At 50.4% G+C, this 18,314-nt stretch overlaps 1 protein-coding gene across 7 annotated transcripts in view; it reads right to left on the bottom strand.

Annotated features, from left to right (window-relative positions):
* Positions 1-1,622: 1,622 nt before the first annotated feature.
* Positions 1,623-18,314, bottom strand: part of Tcf7 (transcription factor 7) — a 29,419-nt gene continuing 12,727 nt past the window's right edge. For 3 of the 7 annotated variants that reach the window (XM_051167437.1, XM_051167443.1, XM_051167442.1), the window contains 8 exons: positions 10,346-10,457; positions 8,853-8,943; positions 7,295-7,387; positions 6,193-6,312; positions 5,309-5,468; positions 5,098-5,205; positions 4,575-4,623; positions 2,550-3,532 (listed from right to left, as the gene is read on the bottom strand). In XM_051167437.1, coding sequence (XP_051023394.1) covers positions 3,354-3,532; positions 4,575-4,623; positions 5,098-5,205; positions 5,309-5,468; positions 6,193-6,312; positions 7,295-7,387; positions 8,853-8,943; positions 10,346-10,457 — 912 coding nt within the window. In that variant the 3' untranslated portion in view covers positions 2,550-3,353. Of the gene's footprint in view, positions 2,167-2,549; positions 3,533-4,574; positions 4,624-5,097; positions 5,206-5,308; positions 5,469-6,192; positions 6,313-7,294; positions 7,388-8,852; positions 8,944-10,345; positions 10,458-18,314 lie in introns of those variants that run through there. The other 4 variants (XM_051167439.1, XM_051167440.1, XM_051167441.1 and 1 more) reach the window with 4 other exon arrangements.

The following is an 18,314-nucleotide window of genomic DNA, read 5'->3' on the forward strand; positions in this document are numbered from 1 at the left end:
TATCATTCAGACTTCACAGGTCTTATATTGAAACAGGACTTTTGTGACATCAAATTTTAAGACTGGATTGCTTATTTTCCTTGAGGTAAGTAAGGAGTGTCTTTTTGTTCTCTCTGCCCTTAGAGGAAAGTAGATCTGAATACATTTCAGGTTGGACTGTCTGATGTCTGAATGGCAACTGCCAACTCATTGGTACACAAGGGTACTAGGGAGTAGGCTGGCCTGCCTTAAATTGTGTCAAAGGATTAAGAGCAGAGCTTGAAAAGTGAGCTCAGCTGTGGTGATCAGGACCAAGCCCCTGTAGGTGATAGAGAGGTTTTTGTTTTTTGCAGTTGAGCAGCCATGGGATCTTTGTACATACTAGGAAATACACGTTAGGGTTTGTGATAGAAGAAATGGAACATTAGAATTCAAACAGCTTATTGAAAAACCCAGTAAAAAGAATCTTTATTCTCATGTTTAAAAAAAGTTTTTCTATGACAATGCATTAACAATACAAAAATACTTTGGATACTACATCATTTTTCCTCTTGAGATAAGGTCAGTCTTTATAGCCCTGGCTGTCCTGGAACTTATAGAGATCTACCTGCCTCTGCCTCTCAAGTGCTGGGATTATAGGTGTACACCACACTTGGCCAGTCTTTTTCAAGACCTTTAACACTAGACAATAAGCATAATCTTTGGATTGAGAAACCAGTGGCTAAAGTAGGAACTAAAGTTTGTTTTGAGGTGTGTGGAATACATGGATAGCCCCTTTTCTTTGGATTCAGGCTATATACAGTAAGAAGACTGCAACAAACAAACAAAAAACCCCAGTTAAAACAAACAAAAAACTTGTTTTTCAAGGCTCAGGGTTAAGTTAGGCTCAAAAAGGGTTTTTAGAATGTGGCAATGAACCGTGTCCACCATGAGAGGTTTTATGGCCTCCTTGCTTTAGTTGTAACATCTCTTCCTTCCTGTAGCCCCACAGAGAGACTGAAGCTGGCCAGTTCTAAATGATTAAAGATGGGCTCTGGCTGTTGAGGGTTTGGGATTTGCCCTCCACAGCTGCCCAGGAGCTAACGCAGATGACAGAGGAGCTGGAAATGTAACTGGGAAGAGCCTGATGGGGAAGGGTACACTCTGCATGTAGGCCAGCTTCAGTTATTGACTATAGTTTTTATGCTGGTGAGTTCTCAGGAAAGACTAACAAGTGATTCTAATGAAAGTGGATACTGCTCACCAGTAGTAGGTAGGTTGGTATTAAGTTGTTGCCAAAGTTGAAAGGCCTAGACATAGCCTATCCCATTCCCTCTTGCCAACTCCTGAGAACACAGTAAAAAGCTCCCTCTGGCCCAGCTTATAAACAGCAGCTGTTTGCTTTGTTTTTTGTAAACAGAGCTTCTCAGTTTCCTTAAGAGAAGCATTTTTAGACTTTTGTGGCTGGTCAACCACAGAGACATCTTGTGTGACAAACCAGGTATTCTTGGTCCAGGAAGTATTGGTATAGGGAAGGTGTGGCAGAGGGCAAGAGAAGCATTTGTAAAGAAGGCCACTGAACTCAGTCCAGCCCATCTGACCTGCAGCAAAACCAAACAACCCAAAAGCACAGTAGGGACAGGCAGCCAGCAATGATAAAGAGGTGTGGCTGCCATAGGCACCAAGATACCCTTAGTAAGCCGATACAACTACATAAATCTGATCCCCACCACTTGATTTGATGGCCTCTGGTTCAAGTAGTGCAGCCTTTGTAATCTTCACCACTTTAAGAGGACACCTAGTTGGTTCCATATGATCTGGTCTTGTTGCCATCTCCTTAGTTAGGGGTGAGTCCCTGGAGCAAGCCTGGTGTTCTGTGCCTAGCAAGCAAGGCAGCTAGGCCGCTTGTCTTTGAGATTCTTGTTGCTGTACTTGTGTATTCTTGAGGGGGGTCTTTGGGGACTCAGGGGCTGGAAGAATGAGAGCTGCAGAGTGACCTGAGAATGTTGGTGCTGGCTCCACTGCACTAGCAAGCAGTTCTGTGGGGAAGGGGGGCAGCAGAAGATATGAGGGTGAGTCCTGTGAAGCTGGGGACCGGGGATAGCCTAGAGCACTGTCATCGGAAGGAACGGGGCTGGGGCAGCGGTCTTCTCCGGGTAAGTACCGAATGCATTTCTTTTTCCTCCTAGGAATAGTGAAGAGAGTTATCTGTAAACAGAGGGCGAATCCATAGTCATACACCACAAACAAACAAACAAAAAAAATGGCTGTTCTTGAACAGGCCTGGCTAACCACTTTGGCCTCTTTCCACAGCCAGGGAAACTATGCCCTATTTCCAAGAGTCTCTGATACCATCACCTCATTTTTCTTTATCAGGAATTCTATAGTAAAGAAGCTGGGCATAGGGGCGCACAACTTTAGCCCTACAGGGCCCAGGCCTAGGACAAGTGCAATTACACAAAACAGCCACAAGGTGGCAAGAGGAACCTTTTGTAGGCATCTTCATGTTGTCCAGGGGAACCATCCCTTAGTTTGAGCTATTGTTTCATGAATATTTATAGGGATTAGATAGGCATTAAGGCAAGGGACTGTGATGCCTGTAAGCAAGCGTGGTTCTCACACCAGGTTAGTGTAAGAAATGAATGGTAACTATTGCTTAATAACTCTAGCGTTCTGGGGGTAGTTTGTCTTTTGTTCTTTGTTTTAAATGGGTTACGAGTGTACACCCATCCCCAGCTACAGTTTGTCTTGAGCAGCACAAATGGATGGAATAGGACCTCTTCTAGGGATGGAGTCTCCATTTCCTTCTGTGAGCACATGACACACACAATCGTTTCCCCAAGAAGATGCTTCTCTCCTCTTAGCCTCTGCTTCCTTTGTTGGGGTTACCAGGTACAAGATGGCAAGTTACACACTGCCTGGGGATCAAACTATTTCCAAGAGTCTCTGATACCATCACCTCATTTTTCTTAATCAGGAATTCTATAGTAAAGAAAGAAGCTGGGCATGGGGGCGCACAACTTTAATCCCAGCACTTGGTGGAAGCAGGTGTATCTCCAAATTCGAGGCCAGCCTGGTCTACAAAGTCTGGGACAGCTAGGGCTACACAGAGAAACCCTGTCACGGGAAAAAGAAATGAGGGAGTTTGTAGATCTTAATTACTTTTGGACTAGATGTAGAGTCTCAGGCCACTCAATGTGTCACAGATTTGTTTCCTGAGGACCTGGGAAAAAACATGGCTGGTACTAGAACCACCTTTGCTTATGTATGCCTTTCCTTCTAGAACACTATTTCTCCCTCTCTACTTGACTCACTTAGACCAGTCACCTCCATAAGCTTGTTCATTGTTCATTTGTATTCTTAGAAGGCATGAGTTCCCTTCTCTACAGGGCTTGCTAGGGGACTGAGGGACCAAAAGAGGGGGCTGCAGACCCGGCAGAACATGTGCAACAAGGGAAGCAGCTTGAAGCAAAGGGAGGATGATGGTGGGGACAAACCCACCTGCACGGACCACACCAATCCGTCTGCTGGTTGAGGCCAAAGCGAGCACGACATTTCTTAGGCGAGCCAGGGTCTGCTCACAGCCATGCCAGAGGGGCAGAACAGGGCAGAGGGCGAGCAGGCAGGTAGCAGGGCAGAACAGGGCCCAGAGAGAAGAGTTAACATCAGTGTTAGCCAGTTACAGACACCCCATAGCCCCCACAGACAGAATGGACCTCTCCATGGCATAGCCAGCCCCAGGGGAAGCCTTAGGACCCAGAGCAAGGTATGAGAAAAGGCAGTCATCCAGTTGGACAAGAGTCAGTGGAAGAATGATGCAATGTGGAGGGGGTCCTCGTGCTACCCACCCTTGGCTGATCATCCTTCTAGCACAGAGGCTCTAGAACTGCACAGGGGACCTTGAAGGCTTCTGCATTTTCTATCTTGGGGCTGTTTGTTCCCTTCCCCCAACTACCTGCATGTTTAATGCAATTTTTCTTCATTCTTGTCAATGTCCTATCTCACTCTGGCCCACATCCTAATATGGCTGAAGGTACAGTGTAATTATACCTAATAGAAAAACCTGTTCTTATCATCAGAGAAAGGGCTAGGGTATTTCTTCCTGTTCTACCCTAGTCCTAGGCTCCAGCTTTCCTGTGTGGGGCAACACAGTTGAGAATGCCATGGTTTGTCAGAGATAGGAACCTGTCTACAGCAGGGTGGGTTCTCGGGGCTCTTTGCATCCCTATGCACTGCTGTGAGAAGTGGGAACTAGTGATGGGGAAGTTGCCAGGTACCTGTCAGCAGGCTGTGTGCTTACTGTTGGGTCCTGGCTGACATTTTTGGTTTAGACATAGAACCTCATTAGTTTCTCTAGTAGAACCTAGTTGTGAGTAGAGCTGGCATAGGGGTATCTCATGCAGTAGTTGGGTTCTGTGGCTTTGTTCCTATAGTTACGCTGTTACTTGCACATGGAATTAGACTTAAAGAGATGGAGCTGTTTTCAGAGGGCTCAGGCCTTAAAGGTTCCTGGCTGAGTATTCCACCCCACCCTCTGGGCCAGAGCAAGGCTGCTCCTGAAATGGGACTGTCAGTGGAGAGGAACCTCAATTGTTATTACTGAAGCAAGGCCTTACCTGTGGTGGATTCCTGATGCTTTTCCCTTGACCGCCTCTTCTTCTTTCCCTGCAGGAACAAGAGAAGATAGTTGGTTCCGGGAAGTGGACACTGGGCTATCTGTAGCCTGTTACCTCTGGGACTCCCAAGTCAATAGGCCTCTCCTACTTTGGGGTTCCTCTTTCTTGACTGTAGTTCTTGCAAGGCTACTGTAGATAGGGTACATTTAGGGGTCCTTCCCTCTTTCAATCTTATCTCCCATTTGGGTACAGGAGGGATTTCCAGGGCCCGCCCTTCGCCTTCTATCATGGCCAAACAAAATACTGGGCAACAGTTCCGTAAGTGAATGCATAGAATGCATTCTGGAGTGGAGAACTGCCTTTAAGGGAAGTTGCTTAAGCTTTCTTCTGAAATAATCTTGGGCTCCCTGTCTTACTTTGCCCATACTCTAAAGACAATTCCCCTTCCCATGTTGAGGTTGCCTTGGATATGTACCTCAAAGGTTCCTCCACCCACCCCTGCGGTGTATTGCTAGCCACTCACGTAGTTATCCCGCGCTGACCAGCCTGGGTATAATTGCATGTGCAGCTGCCTTTCCTTGCGCGCCAGTTCATAGTACTTGGCCTGCTCTTCTCGAGATAGCGCATGCCACTGCAACATGGAACCAGGGTGGAGTATCAGGGAGTTAGGAAGCTGTACCAGGGTGAAAGGGATTGGGGGCAATCCCTGCCAGCCCACTTGCCCACGGCCTCACCCTGCGACCCAGGATCTGGTTGATAGCAGCGCTCTCCTTGAGTGTGCACTCTGCAATGACCTTGGCTCTCATCTCCTTCATGTAAAGCATGAAGGCATTGAGGGGTTTTTTGATGATTGGCTTCTTTGCCTCCTCTGCCTTGGGCTCTGCCTGTGTTTTCCTGGGGCATACAACCAGATGATATCACTTGGAAAGTGCCCTCACCCCAGCAGTGACGATTACCTACTGCCACCACTCTTTTTTGTTTGGTTGGGTTTTTTGAGGCAGGGCTTCTCTGAGTAGCCCTGGCCAGCCTGGGACTCACTATGTAGACCAGGCTAGCAGAGATCCACCTGCTTCTGCCTCCCAACTGATGGGACTAAAGGCCAGCTCCGCCACTCTTTATGTAGCTGTTTGTAAGTAGAATCTTCAACTTGCCCTACATGAGTGAGCAGAGAGTGAAGTAACTGTTCAAGAATACCATAGCCACAGCTGGGTGCAGTGGCACACGCCTGTAATCCCAGCACTTGGGGAAGCAAACAGATCTCTGTGGGTTCAAGGTCAGCCTGGTCTACAAAGAAAGAGAAACCTTGTATTGGGGGTAGGGGGCAATACTGTAGCCATGTGGGAAGAACACAGTGAGACTCATCCCCTTCTTGGCTCAAAAAAAGTTTTCATTCCTTATCTCCCCCTGTATCCCCCCCCCCCCCAAGACAGCACAGCAACTGTTAGTGTCAAAGCCATGGGAAAACTTGACAGAGCCCTCCAGGCAGTCCTCTGAGATGCCAGGAAGGGGGCCTTGGACCTGGTGGGAGGCACGGATGTCCTGGCTGATCAAACCACTCTGCTCACCTGCCTGGCTCACACCTTCTTGTCCCCTCCTCCCAGCCTGTGTTTTAACTCACAGGCTTCGGTCATATGGCTGCAGCTCCTGCTTCCCTGAGGAGGGCACAATGGCCGGGTGAGGGATGGCTGCTGGGTGTCCAGGTACCCCAGATCCCAGCATCAAGGATGGATGTGTGAACCTGGAGGCAGGACAAAAGGCAACACTAAACCAGAAATTTGGGATAGACTTTGAACACACATGGAGGTTCCTGCACAGAGGACACAGGTACACACATATGTATACACAGACATTGCAAAAGATTCACGTAGGTGCTATTCAGGTGGTTATTAATCCTGCCCCTATGAACAACCTCAGGAGCCTGTGGCTACCTGTGGGCCTTTTTGCTCTCCTGCTTTACTGCTCCAGGCTCCTCTCACACAACAGACTGAAAGAATGCTTCTGGCCTACTCCAGCTCAAGTTCCCTGCTAGACAATAGTATAAAACCTAGCCTGTTTCTTGAGGCCTTTACAACTCTACCTAAGGAGCCATACTACATCTCTCTCCACCTTCCTTCTTCCCTGTCACCATTATACCCCGAATCCTCAGCTAGCTCCAGCTCCTGTGTCCACTTCTCTTAGGAATTGCTTCCCATAATCCTCTCTAACTCATCACGCCTGGTTGAGGTCTCCTTGGGGCTTGTCGTTAGCCCAGGTGACCCATTCAGCTGTTGCTGCTATATCTCTACCTCCTACCTTAGGCTGCTGAAAATGGCTTGCCTGGCACTAGATGTGTCACTAGGAGAATGCGCTTAATGAAGGGGGGTGTATATATACACTCAACCCCACCCCTCTTTCCTGCTGTGTGGAGACTATTCTGCCCTTTGCTGCTTACAGAGGCTAGAGACACTATCCCCAGCAGGGATGAGCAGTAGAACTATGTTAACCATATATGCATTGCTTGCTGTCCTGGCTGCTCTGGGATGCTCTGTCCAGTGTGGCGTGGGATGAGACTTCTAGTTGTATCCTTAGGCACAGAGCAGCATGGGACTCTGAAGTTGCAGACAAACAGATGGACAAACAGCTAACACAGGGTAAGCATTGGCCTGAATATTAGCCCTGTGTGGGCACTGAAGCCTGGGCAACAGGAAGCAGGGGCCTGGCTGTAGGGATAGGGGACTCACCTGGGATAGGGGGCGCCAGGGGCTGCAGTGGGGGCAGGGAAGTGCTGTCTATATCCGCAGGAAGGGGACAGGGGGTAGAGAGGAGGGCTGGGCCTGTGGTTGGGAGAGACAGCTGTTAGCCGTCTGACTGCTAGCCAGACATGGGAAGGACTTCTGTGCCTTGTGTGATGGGACTCGCATACAGTGCTGCATCCATCTGGCAGCCATCTTGCAGAAGCTGATACTGTATCCCTCCTATTGACACTATCTGGATTGCTCTTCTGTCCCAATTTTCTTGCTTCAACTCTTAGGTTCTATTCTTTTCTACTGTGCATGACTGTTTTGGCTGCATGTATGTCTGTGTACCACATGCATGCCTGGTGCTCTAAGAGGGCAAAAGACTGGACTGGATCCTCTAGATGTACCATGTGGGTTCTAGGAACCAAACCTGGGTCCTCTGGAAGGGCAGCCTGTGCTCTTTAGTGCTCACTCATCTTTTTACCTCCTGTTTGAACTCAAAAGCCCAAGGGTCCCAGGTGAATGAGGTGTCTCTCTGGGCTCCTATAATTCCAAGTCAAGACAATGTTAACAGTGCCCCATAACTTCTGGCTTCTTGCCTGGCCATCCACAAGGCAGACTTTTATTTTTGAAAGGGCAGAGACCTAAGATCATGGTCAGCTCTAGCAGTGTTTCTCTGGCACGCAGATTCCTTCCCAGCACATACAGGTCTCAGTGCAGAGGGTAAAAAGAAACCATGCCTCACCCAGCAGCAGCTAAGAACATAGAGCTTCCCTTCCCTGGGCCTCCATCTTTCCATCGAGGCTGCTGGGGAATATCCCCTCAAGGTTTAGATTTCCTAGTCATTGCAGCTTCAGGCTTAAGGAACTTAGGAGGCTGTCTGTCTAGAGAGTTGCCCGTTCAGAGCACTGGCCTGGCATCATCAGGGTGAGTTCTGAGTCCCACCTTGGTCCTGAGGGAGATCATGGGGTAGGCTGACTTGTATTAGGTTAGAGACCTGCTCAGGTCACTCTGTGGTTAATGATTAAAAGGCCAGCCAAGTGGCCTGCTAAGACCTAATGCCAGCTGAGAACAGACTCTAGCCCACAGTCAGGCCTAATCTAGCCTTAGTAGACCCTCCCAGTAGGCTGGTCATGAGTGTGGCTCAAGTGAGCACCAGAAACCAGGAAGGATCCTGTGCCTCATACGGCTCCACCAAGGATGGGACAGACCAGCAGCAGACACTGAGGCCACCAGGAAGTTACCTGCCTGCCTACCAGGCAGCTGTGAAAGGCAGAAGCCTCTCCTTTGGTGGTGGTTTATACCACCTTCTTGCTCAGGTCCAACTTTTCTTCTTCGCCTTCTGGAGAATTAGCTGCATTATGGCTGAAGTGAGTGGCCAACTTTCCTACCTACCTAAAGGAAATATGGCAAGCTACCTGGGGAATGCTCACAGTCACAAAGAGTGCTAGCTAAGAGCTAGGTTAGGCTAAAGCTTCTGCCTACAGAGAGGGGGCAGCTCGGTTCTCAACAACATGGGAGGGCAAATACAGTGTCACTTTTTCTCTGGGCCTATACTTACCAGCTTACAGTGTGAGGGAGCTGTCCCATGCTGCTTGATGTCAGTGAGTAAAATCCAGAGAGATCAGGGGTCTGCAGCGGCCTGTGAATTCCTGCAGTGGAAAGGGGCCAAGTAAGCAGGGCACCCTGACCTGGGAGGTTGGGACATTCAGCAGGTACTGTACTTTGGAGACTTCTACAGAGGCTTCTAAGATCCATTTCCTTTTGCTAGAGGCTGGTTTGTTTAGAACTACCCTGCAGTAATAGCAATGGCCTTCTGACAAAGTTAAGGGACCAAGGACTGAGATGCTGAGTGACTTTGCCTTAGGACACTGGTTGGACGGAGACAAAGCTTGGAGTTGCTTAGGAATGAGAGGCCACTGCTGCTCTGCCTTGGGCACTTTTGCTTAAGACTCTGACCTGGGTCTTTAGGTAGAAGGCAGCCCCTAGTCTAGAGGAACTTGGCTGAAGAGCCAGGGCTCTACCCAGCCCCAGGATTGAGTCAGCAGGTTTCCCACAGCTGACAATGGTGGATTTCAGAATGACTTGGGCTGAGGCTGAGGTGAATCAGCCATCGCAACCACCACTTTCCATTTTCTCACTGGGGGGGTGGGGGGGTGCTTGAGTTTTACAGCTGCAGCAGTGCAAGGATGCTGTTCTCACACTGGCAATGGGGCGCCAGAAGCCTCACATTTTGACCTGGTACCACCTCCCCATGCCCTCTGGTGCCCTCAGACTCTCAGTCCCTTTCTGACTTCAAAAACAAAAACCCTCTAAAGCCGGATCTTGTTTTGTAGCCCAAGCTTATCTGGAACTCATTGTGTAGCCCAAGATGGCTTCAAACTTTCAATCCTCCTGCCTCGGCCTTCCAAACTACTCAGATCATAGGTGTACACCACCACACCTGCTTCCTTTCTGACCTTTGCTTTGGGCCCTGGTTTTGCAAAGCCCCAGCTGCTTATATTATAAAATGTGGGCCAACCTATGTGGCCTCCGAAGCCAGGAACTTAGGCCAGAGTTTCCACCTCAACGGCCTCCCATCTGTAGGCATAAGGTTATTGTGTAATTCAAATGTTAATTTCTGTACCCCCCCAATCCATATCAGGTTGCAATCTTTGTTCTGAGACTCTCCTGTCTCAGCATTGTGTAAATACTGCTCCCTAATTGTCCCCTGGTATGCCAATAAAGCAGCTTACAGCCAGTCACTGAGCAGAGGGAGTACGGGATTCAGTGATGGGAGAGGTCCAAGAGACATCAGAACATGACCCTGGAGCAGAAAAGCTATAAAATGCAAGTATTTAAAAAAAAAAAAAAAGTGCAAGTATCCTTGGGATGTAAGCAGGGATGAAGCCAAATTAGCTTAAGGGGTTAAGAATAAAGTAATAACTGCTTAGTTCTTATGCTGTGAGACTTGTTAATATAATGGAGCCTTAATTATTTGTTGACAGCTGGGCTAAGAGAGAAACAAGTATTATAAGAATAACATTAACACCCACACCCATCCCTGACCCATACCTTGCTTCTGGCTGATGTCTGCAGGTGCAGGCGTGGAGTGTGGACTGCTGAAATGTTCATAGAGCGGAGAAAGCTGGGGAGCACCGTGTTGGGGCTGGCCAGCCTTGTTATGCTGAAAAATGACCAGGAGGCTGGTGAACATGGAGTGTTCTGAGGCAGGGGGCCATGAGGCTCAGGAGCATGCAAACCTTCACTGAGTTCTGTGATCAGCCTAGCAGTCAAACTCTTTAGTTTGCCATGGGAAGAGGGCACCTTGTGTCCTGGAGACTACCCATGCAATCCCACCTCTAGTGAGCCTCTTCTGGGACACTCTTTCTCCTGCAACATCCTTCCTGGTCTCCTGGTCCCAGAGACTCCTGATTCTATAAGGCTGAATGGCTGGCTGCAGCCTTTTCCTCCTACAGCTCCCAGACTGTCATCCTACCTCAGTTCCAACCAGCTAGCACAGGGCAGGGACCTCCTTTGGCCCCTAACGTGGGTGAGATAAGGTGGTATCTGGCTCCCTCCAGGAACGCCGTTCTTCTGGTTTCCTTAGCACTGCAGGACTCCTACTTTTCAGTGAAGTGGTTCTATGTCAAGGCATGACTCAGAGGGCTGAGAGAGCTCAGCCACAGGGAGTCGCTGGCAGGCCTAGTGTCTTCAGTGCGTGCCCTTGCAGGCCAGTTCTGGGGATATCTGGTATCTACAACTGAGGCTCAGCTTCCTTCCACCCAGACAAACTTGTCTGTGGGGATGCTGCTGGCTGACAGCTCATGGGGGAATGACTGCTCCCTGTGGCACAAAAGGAAGAAATGAGACATCTTGGAGCAAGAGAGTTAGAGAAAACACTTGGGGTAAAGTAGATGAAATCTGTTGCAAGAATGTCAGCGGAACAATCCTTACATCTTGGGTGTCCTCTCTGGATGTGACTAAGGCCTAGCACAGGTCCCCTGCGTGTGACTTGGCTATTGCCCCTATAGGGTAAAGACAGAGGAGAAGCTCTAACCAGAGCATGAGGCCTCTAGTTGGGCACAGCTCCAGGATGTCTCCACAGAAGTCCTGGTCTACTGTCTTTCCCTGTATTCCTGCCTCCAGCAGTAAGCTGCACCTTTCAAGTCCTGGGCTACCCAGGCTTTCCTCTGTCTTAGACAAACAAGAGTTATGTCTGAAGCTGGGCATGCTCCTGTTCCCCTTTAATCCCGGACTCAGGAGACAGAGGCAAGCGATCTCTTGAGCTCAAGGCCAGCCTGGTCTGCATAGTTGCAAGCCAGCAACAGCCAGAGCTACATAGTGTGTCCAGTAAGGGAAGAGAGGAGTGAGCTGGGATAGCTGTGAGATGTGTGGACACGTCAGGCATGAGTGCCTTACAAACACTCTGATTGCCAGGAGGGTACAAACAGGCTGCTGTTTCTCCTGTCTGTGAACTGTCTCAGCTGTCATCTCACAACCCTTCCCCTCTACAGAACCCTGAGGTTGAGGTGCAGCCTCAGTCACTGGCTCCAGATCTCAGCTATCAGTCACCCTTTAGCCTAGCCAAGAAGACCTCTGTCAACATCCTCATTGACTTCCAAAATCCTGAGTTCGGTCACCATTTTCCCCAATCCCTTGCCCTTGTGAGAAACAACTGATTCCTCCCTCTTCCTTGAAATCTACTTCTGTCACTTGGCCTTCAGGATACCCCGCTGCTTCATCTCCCTCCAACTTTTCCAGGCCACTCTTCCTTTAGCCCCGTGTTGCTTCTCCCATCCACTTATTTCCTAAGGTATGGGGGCTAGTAAGATGGCTCAGCAGTTTAGAACACATGCTGTTCTTCGAAGCCTGTAACTAGAGCTCAGAGAATCCAATGTCCTCTTGTGGCCTCCAAGACACATACATATACACACACTTAAAAATAAAATCTGAGCCGGGAGTGGTGGCATACACCTGTAATCCCAGCACTGTGGGAGGCAGCGGCAGGCAGATCTCTGAGTTGGAGCCCAGCCTGGTCTGCAAAACCAAAATTCAAAAACAAAAAAATATTCTGAGCTGGGCTTGGTGGCACATGCCTGTAATCCCAGCACTTGGGAGGCAGAGGCCAGCAGATCTCTGAGTTGGAGCCCAGTCTAGGACAGCCAAGATAATACAAAGGAACCCTGTTTTGAAAAACCAAAAAATTAATATAAAAAATAAAATCTGGACAACAAAACAGCATCAATCTGATGACTCCATCTTTTTTTTTCTTTCTTTCTGAGATTGGTTCTTACTATATAACCCTGGCTGTCCTGAAATTTCACTCTGGAGATCAAGATCACGTTAGCCTCAGAGATCTACCTGTCTTTCTGTCCCTCAAGTGCTGGAATTAGAAGTGTGCACTACAATGCCTAACTGACTCATTTGATTCCAAGCCTCACTGCTAGGGATTCTACTTTCCAAATGCCTACTCAACTCTAGGCCTAAAAAATGTCCCCCAACTCCACACTCATGCAAGTGCTCTATTACTGAGCAACACCCTCGGTCCTCAGGTCAGAACCTTTGACTCTGCTGGTATGCTGTGGGATTCCTCAGTTCCTGGCAGCTCCATCCCTGCTTTAACTGAGGAACTGTTCAGACCAGGCAACCTTGTAGTGGTTCTTGACACTGACCCCAATGTCCAATGGGGTCTTCGCCCCCCCCAAAAACAGCCCTGGCTGTCCTCAAACTCACATCAATCCTCCTGCCTCTGCCTCCCAGTGCTGGGATTAAAGGCGTGGACCACCACACACAGCTTCTCAGCAGATTCTGATGTTCTACCTCTACAATCTAGACTCCAACCACTTCTTGTCTCCTCAACCAATCTGAGCCATCATTTCTCACTGGGACCACTGATCCTCTCCGCTCCTTGGCCAGGCTCCTGCAGACACAGAGATGATGTCACTCTGCCTAAACCTCCCTGACTGTCTCCTTGCCTGGTGATAGCTCTGAGTGGCCACCCCCAGCTCCCTAAGAGCAGCTCACCTCCACCATGTGTGCTTATATTGCCCAGGAATCCCACAGCACCCTTACCCAGGATTAAAATTTGAGGTATACCATGGTTGAAGGAAGCTGGAAGTTCCAGGCTACTAACTATTTCTGATCCTGATCTGAGCCTCTCGCTTACTGGATGGACAGGAGTGAGAATATCAGTCTTGCACGCCTCATGAGTCATTAAAACAAAACAAAAACAAAAACTTGCTTTGTCTTAGTGGGTTTGTTTGTTTGTTATTTTTGAGATGGGGGTTTCTCTGTGTAGCACCACTGGCTGTTCTGGACTTTCTTCGTAGACCAGGAACTCACAGAGATCCACCTGGCTCTGCCTCCCAAATGCGAGGATTAAAAGTGTGCCCCACCACCACCCAGTGCTTTGTCCTAGTTTTGAGGAGCAAATGCTGAGCCCTTTGTAACAAGAAGCTTCCTGACAACCTTTAAGGCCTTTTTTATCCTCAGATTGAAGACAGTGTCAGCCAGCCAGCAGCCTACTCCAGGGTTGTTAGACCTCATGGCATAAGGGCAGCACACCATTCACTGTCTAAGGTCCAGTTTTGCTTCCTGAGCCCCAGGATGCAGTGCAACTCGGGCTGGGCCTCAGAAGCCTCAGAGATCCAGCTCAGCCTACAACTCCTGCCTGTTGTGTGTGTGCATGTGCATGTGCATGTGTGAGTCTACAAGGCAGTGAGGTGAGGCAGTTGGGGGTCCTGGGGACGGTAGGCCTGGTATTTGGGAGAAAGCCTCATTAATTAGAAGTCTGCAGATCAACCACGGAAGTATGGGTTGGGCAGGGTGAGGCAAAGAGCCCACCAGCAGCTAGAGACCCTGGGAGGCCAGCACTCTGGGGCAGGCCCTAAGGGCTTGGCCAGTCCTTCCCAAGTTTGTATCCTCTACCTCTTCACCCCACCCCTCAGCCCCTTCCATGCTCGGTGGTGCTAGCCAGGGGGAAACGTCTGGCACAAGGCTCCCTGCACCCTTCAGCCAGTAGAACGTCCCGCTCCAGGGCTTCAGCACAAGGCTGTCTCAGTGCCAGACTTCCCAGACAACAGGGTGGGGTCGCCTAGGGCTTGGTGTGTGCATGGCAAGTTCAGGGACTTGAGTTCCACCTCCCTCTTCTGCCTGAGGGTGACTGTCCCTAGCCTCCAAGGGAAGGAGGCAGGTCTGGGTTGACTTCCCACCAGACACTGAACACCTCAACAGCACAGTCCCTCATCTCTCTACTAAGGGAAAGGACACAGTAAATGCCAGAACATAGCGGGATATACACATGCAAACAGGAGTCAGGGACTTGACTGTGCTTGGTATTTCTCCCACGTAAGCCACCCACAGCTCACTCCTTGTCTTTGCCTGAGTTCTGGCACCTGCTCCCACCAGCCTGTGGCAATCCAGGACAGGTCTAGGACTCAGGCTCCAGGGCTGGCCACCCTGCCACTCCTGCCAGGACTTATCTAGCCTGCTGGCTACCTGGTGACCAGCTCCCTCCTGACAGAGGTGGTCCTTCCCGCTACTGACATGTTTTTACTGTTCAAAGACTCCCACACTCACCTTCAGCTACTGTCCCTGACTCCAGTGACCTAGCCTGGCCACCACATCAGGACAAGGTAGAGATGGGGGACCCCTGAGCAGGTCTCTACTCTGGAGTTGAGCTTGGGCTTAGCTAGGCTGCCTCTGGCCCCCCACTTCCTGCAGGTTCAGGTAAAAAATAAACACAGTCGGCATTTTCCCTGCAGACCGCAGCGGTCTGTTCACAAGGCTGAGAGCTCACTGAGAGCCCCTGTTGCCACCAGCAGAGAAACTCCCTCGCCTCTGACGGTTGATTCTAAAAACCCCCAAACGCTTGAGCCCCACAACACTTTCCCAGCGAAGAAAGTTGCCATTTCCTCTGGCCTCAAACTTGATGGGGGTGGATGAACAGGTCCTTTCAAGAAAGCCCCGTGGCAGGGTCTGAGCCAGAAGTGCCCCTGAACATACAGGACCCATAAGCTTGAACAAGTATCAGGATGTGTCCCTGAGCTCCAAGCATGTATCAGGCAAAGAATGTCTGAGGCTGAGGACAGCATCTGCTAATGACTGAGTGTTAACCATGGGGCAGGGACGGTTCTGAGCACCAGACACCTCTCCTCAAACAAACCTACCATTTGCAGGCACAATGACTATCACCTCTGTAGGAAAGGAGACCAAAGCATAACGCCATGGTGAGAGCTCAGCCCAGGTGCAGAGGAGGCTAATCCAGCCTGTCCCCTCAGCTTGACTAGCTTATACTGTCTTGAGCCCATGCTCCTCTGATTCTAAAAATAGTCATCAGAACCCTACCTGACAGTGAAAGCTGGTATCCCCCTCCTGGCCCCCTGGAGGCCCTAGCCACATCTATATACCCTCCCCGCATGCTCCTGTTCAACCTAAACACTCTGTCTCAATGCCTCTTCCACAGTTCCTTTTGCTCTTTGCCATGCTGGCTCCTCCACAGACCTAGGTCTACGTCTAACCTGGATAGGGGTCTGCCAGCTTGGCAAGCAAATGCCTGAACATCCTAGAGAGCTGGCCATCGCTGGCTCTCCAGGCTTGGTATTCAGGTCATTCTCTCAAGACCCTGAACAAAGGCCTGGGGAATCCTTGGTGCCCCAAATGTCTGCACTTGCAGATCAGCTCTTTAAGCTCTGTGCTCTCAGGCAGAAGCTAGGCAGAAAGCTGGGCTACTGTCATGGTGGTTCACTATGTTTGGCAAGAGCACAATGGTGGAACTGAGTATAAATGTATGGGCGGGCAGGCATGATGGTGCACACGCCTAGCCTAGTACTCAGGAGGCAGAGGCAGGCAGATCTCTGTGAGTTCAAGGCCAACCTGGTCTACAAATGGAGTCTGGGACAGCCAGGGCTTTGTTACACAGAGAAACCCTGTCTCAGAAATGCTCGCGCATGCGTGTACGCACACGCACACGCACACGCACACGCACACACACACGCACACGAGGTAATCCATCTGAGGCAGGCATTGAAGTGAGGCTCTCTGAGGAGAGGATGGCATCTATAGCACATAGCCTGTTGGACCCCCTTCAAGGATTCTCGGGGTCACTAAGGATGTCAAGATAGTCACACCCCTTGGAACTTCCTCTTCTCACTCTTTGCAACAGGAGACGGGAGTGCTCTTCCCCTGCCTCTCATAAAGGCAGCTGCCTCTGGGAGGCCTTTCCAGCCCTCCATGTGTGGCTGGCTCCCTGTTGTGTCCTTGCGTGTCTTCTCTCCTCCCTGTGTTCAGGGATTATGCCTTTCTAAAGCTGGTACCCAGGCTGGTTCTCTGCAAGTGGGTGCCGATGAGCCTGCATTCAAAGAGAGGACTCGCAGCATTGGGAAGTCTGGGGCTCGATGTAGGGTTACAGCAGCCCATGGGAGCTGGGGACACATCAGGCTCGGGAGGGTCCATCTGGTATCTGAGCCTTCTGGCTTTCCTCCCTTCTACACCTTTACCCACCCGAGGGGCACTGAGATGAGAATGACCACAAAGTCACAATCACACATGCTACCAGTTCTTGGGTGTCTTTGCTCTAATTAGAAAATGCACACTGTGGACAGAACCGCAAGCCCTGACTTGGGGAACACTGTGCAGACTGACTTCATCTTCAGCTATGCTCCCCTAAACAAGCCAGTGGTGGCCACTGAAAAAGTCCCCTCTAATTCTCGCTTCTTGTCTTCACACTGTCACAGTGACAGGGGACCAGCTCTGTGCAGAGCAACAGAGTCACCAGTCCAGCAGCGATGACACTTGCAGGCTTAGAGTTCGGCTAGCTGCTGTGTAGGATGCTCCCGAGTGCCCAAGTCCATGGGAATGAACTTCTCAGGACGCAGGCTTCCTGTGCCTTCCAAAGGAAGTCAGTCGGCCTGCACCTGCCTGAGGGCTGCCACAGACCCTCCTCTGCAGACATACTTCAGCCTGGCTGAGAGGACCAGGCTAGAAGAGCCCTTGCTCCTTTTGTCCCCAGCCCTGGCCACAGGTCCTACTACCCAGGACACAGTGCTATCCAAGGAACGACAACCTATAAGCTTCTCACCAACATCCTGTGCCAGGCGCCTACTACAGAACCAGGGCCATGGCCGTGGGGCCAGCAGAGCTAAAGGGACTGGGGACAACTGGGCCACACCCTAGACCAGGAGGCTTTAGATCCACCTGTCAGCAACAAGGCAGTTACCACGGCTGCAGAGCCCTGCCAATTGCATGTGGCTAGTCCACTAGCCTCCTGGCCCTGACATCAGATAACAGAACTGCCTCACCGGAGGCGAGGACCAGAGTCCCTGCACACAGCCTTGGCAAACCACAGGTTTCTCCACCCAGCCCAGCCCAGATGCACCATCAGTGAGCTGAGCGCATAAGCTGAGTGGCCTTGCCCCTGGCCTCTCGTGGTTTCTATGCATTTGTCTACTTATGCTTTCCTTCCTTCTCTCTGAGGTAAACACCCCTCAGGACAGGATGTTTTTAGAGGAAAATGTAAGCTTCCGGGAGCTGCTGCAGCTGAGCTGCTAGCTAACATGACGAACACCCTGTCTGGGGATTCTGTAAGCAGCCTAGGGCTGGGCACGCCCCGAATGCAGGCAATTGCTCTGCTTCTCCTAAGTGTCCAGCGTCAACCCCATGGCCTCAACAATGTCTGGGCTTGGCAATAGGGAAAGGGAGGCACTGAAGCAGTTTAGAAGCTTTGTGCGTCCAGCTGGGGGCACAGCTGGGGCAGTGATGGAGGGCTGGGAATAGCAAGGCAAGGTGCAGACTCGGAGCTGTCAGTCCACAGTGGTTAGCTGAGTGGCTGCCCAGCAGTCTATAGAGTTCCACCTTGTGCCAGACTCCTACCAGTCTTCCCAAGCCACTGGTGTGCACAAAGATTCCACAGATGAGGATGGCAAAGCAAAGGGCAGTCTTGTGAGCAGTGAGCAGCACAGACCTGAGTCCAGCCACTTGGGCTCTTGGCAGCAGCTGTACCACTCAGCCAGCCCTCGTGGACAGCACTTAGGCTGGCAGTTCC

The sequence above is a fragment of the Acomys russatus genome, chromosome 25 (genome assembly GCF_903995435.1).
Source record: "Acomys russatus chromosome 25, mAcoRus1.1, whole genome shotgun sequence".
Lineage (NCBI taxonomy): Eukaryota > Metazoa > Chordata > Mammalia > Rodentia > Muridae > Acomys > Acomys russatus.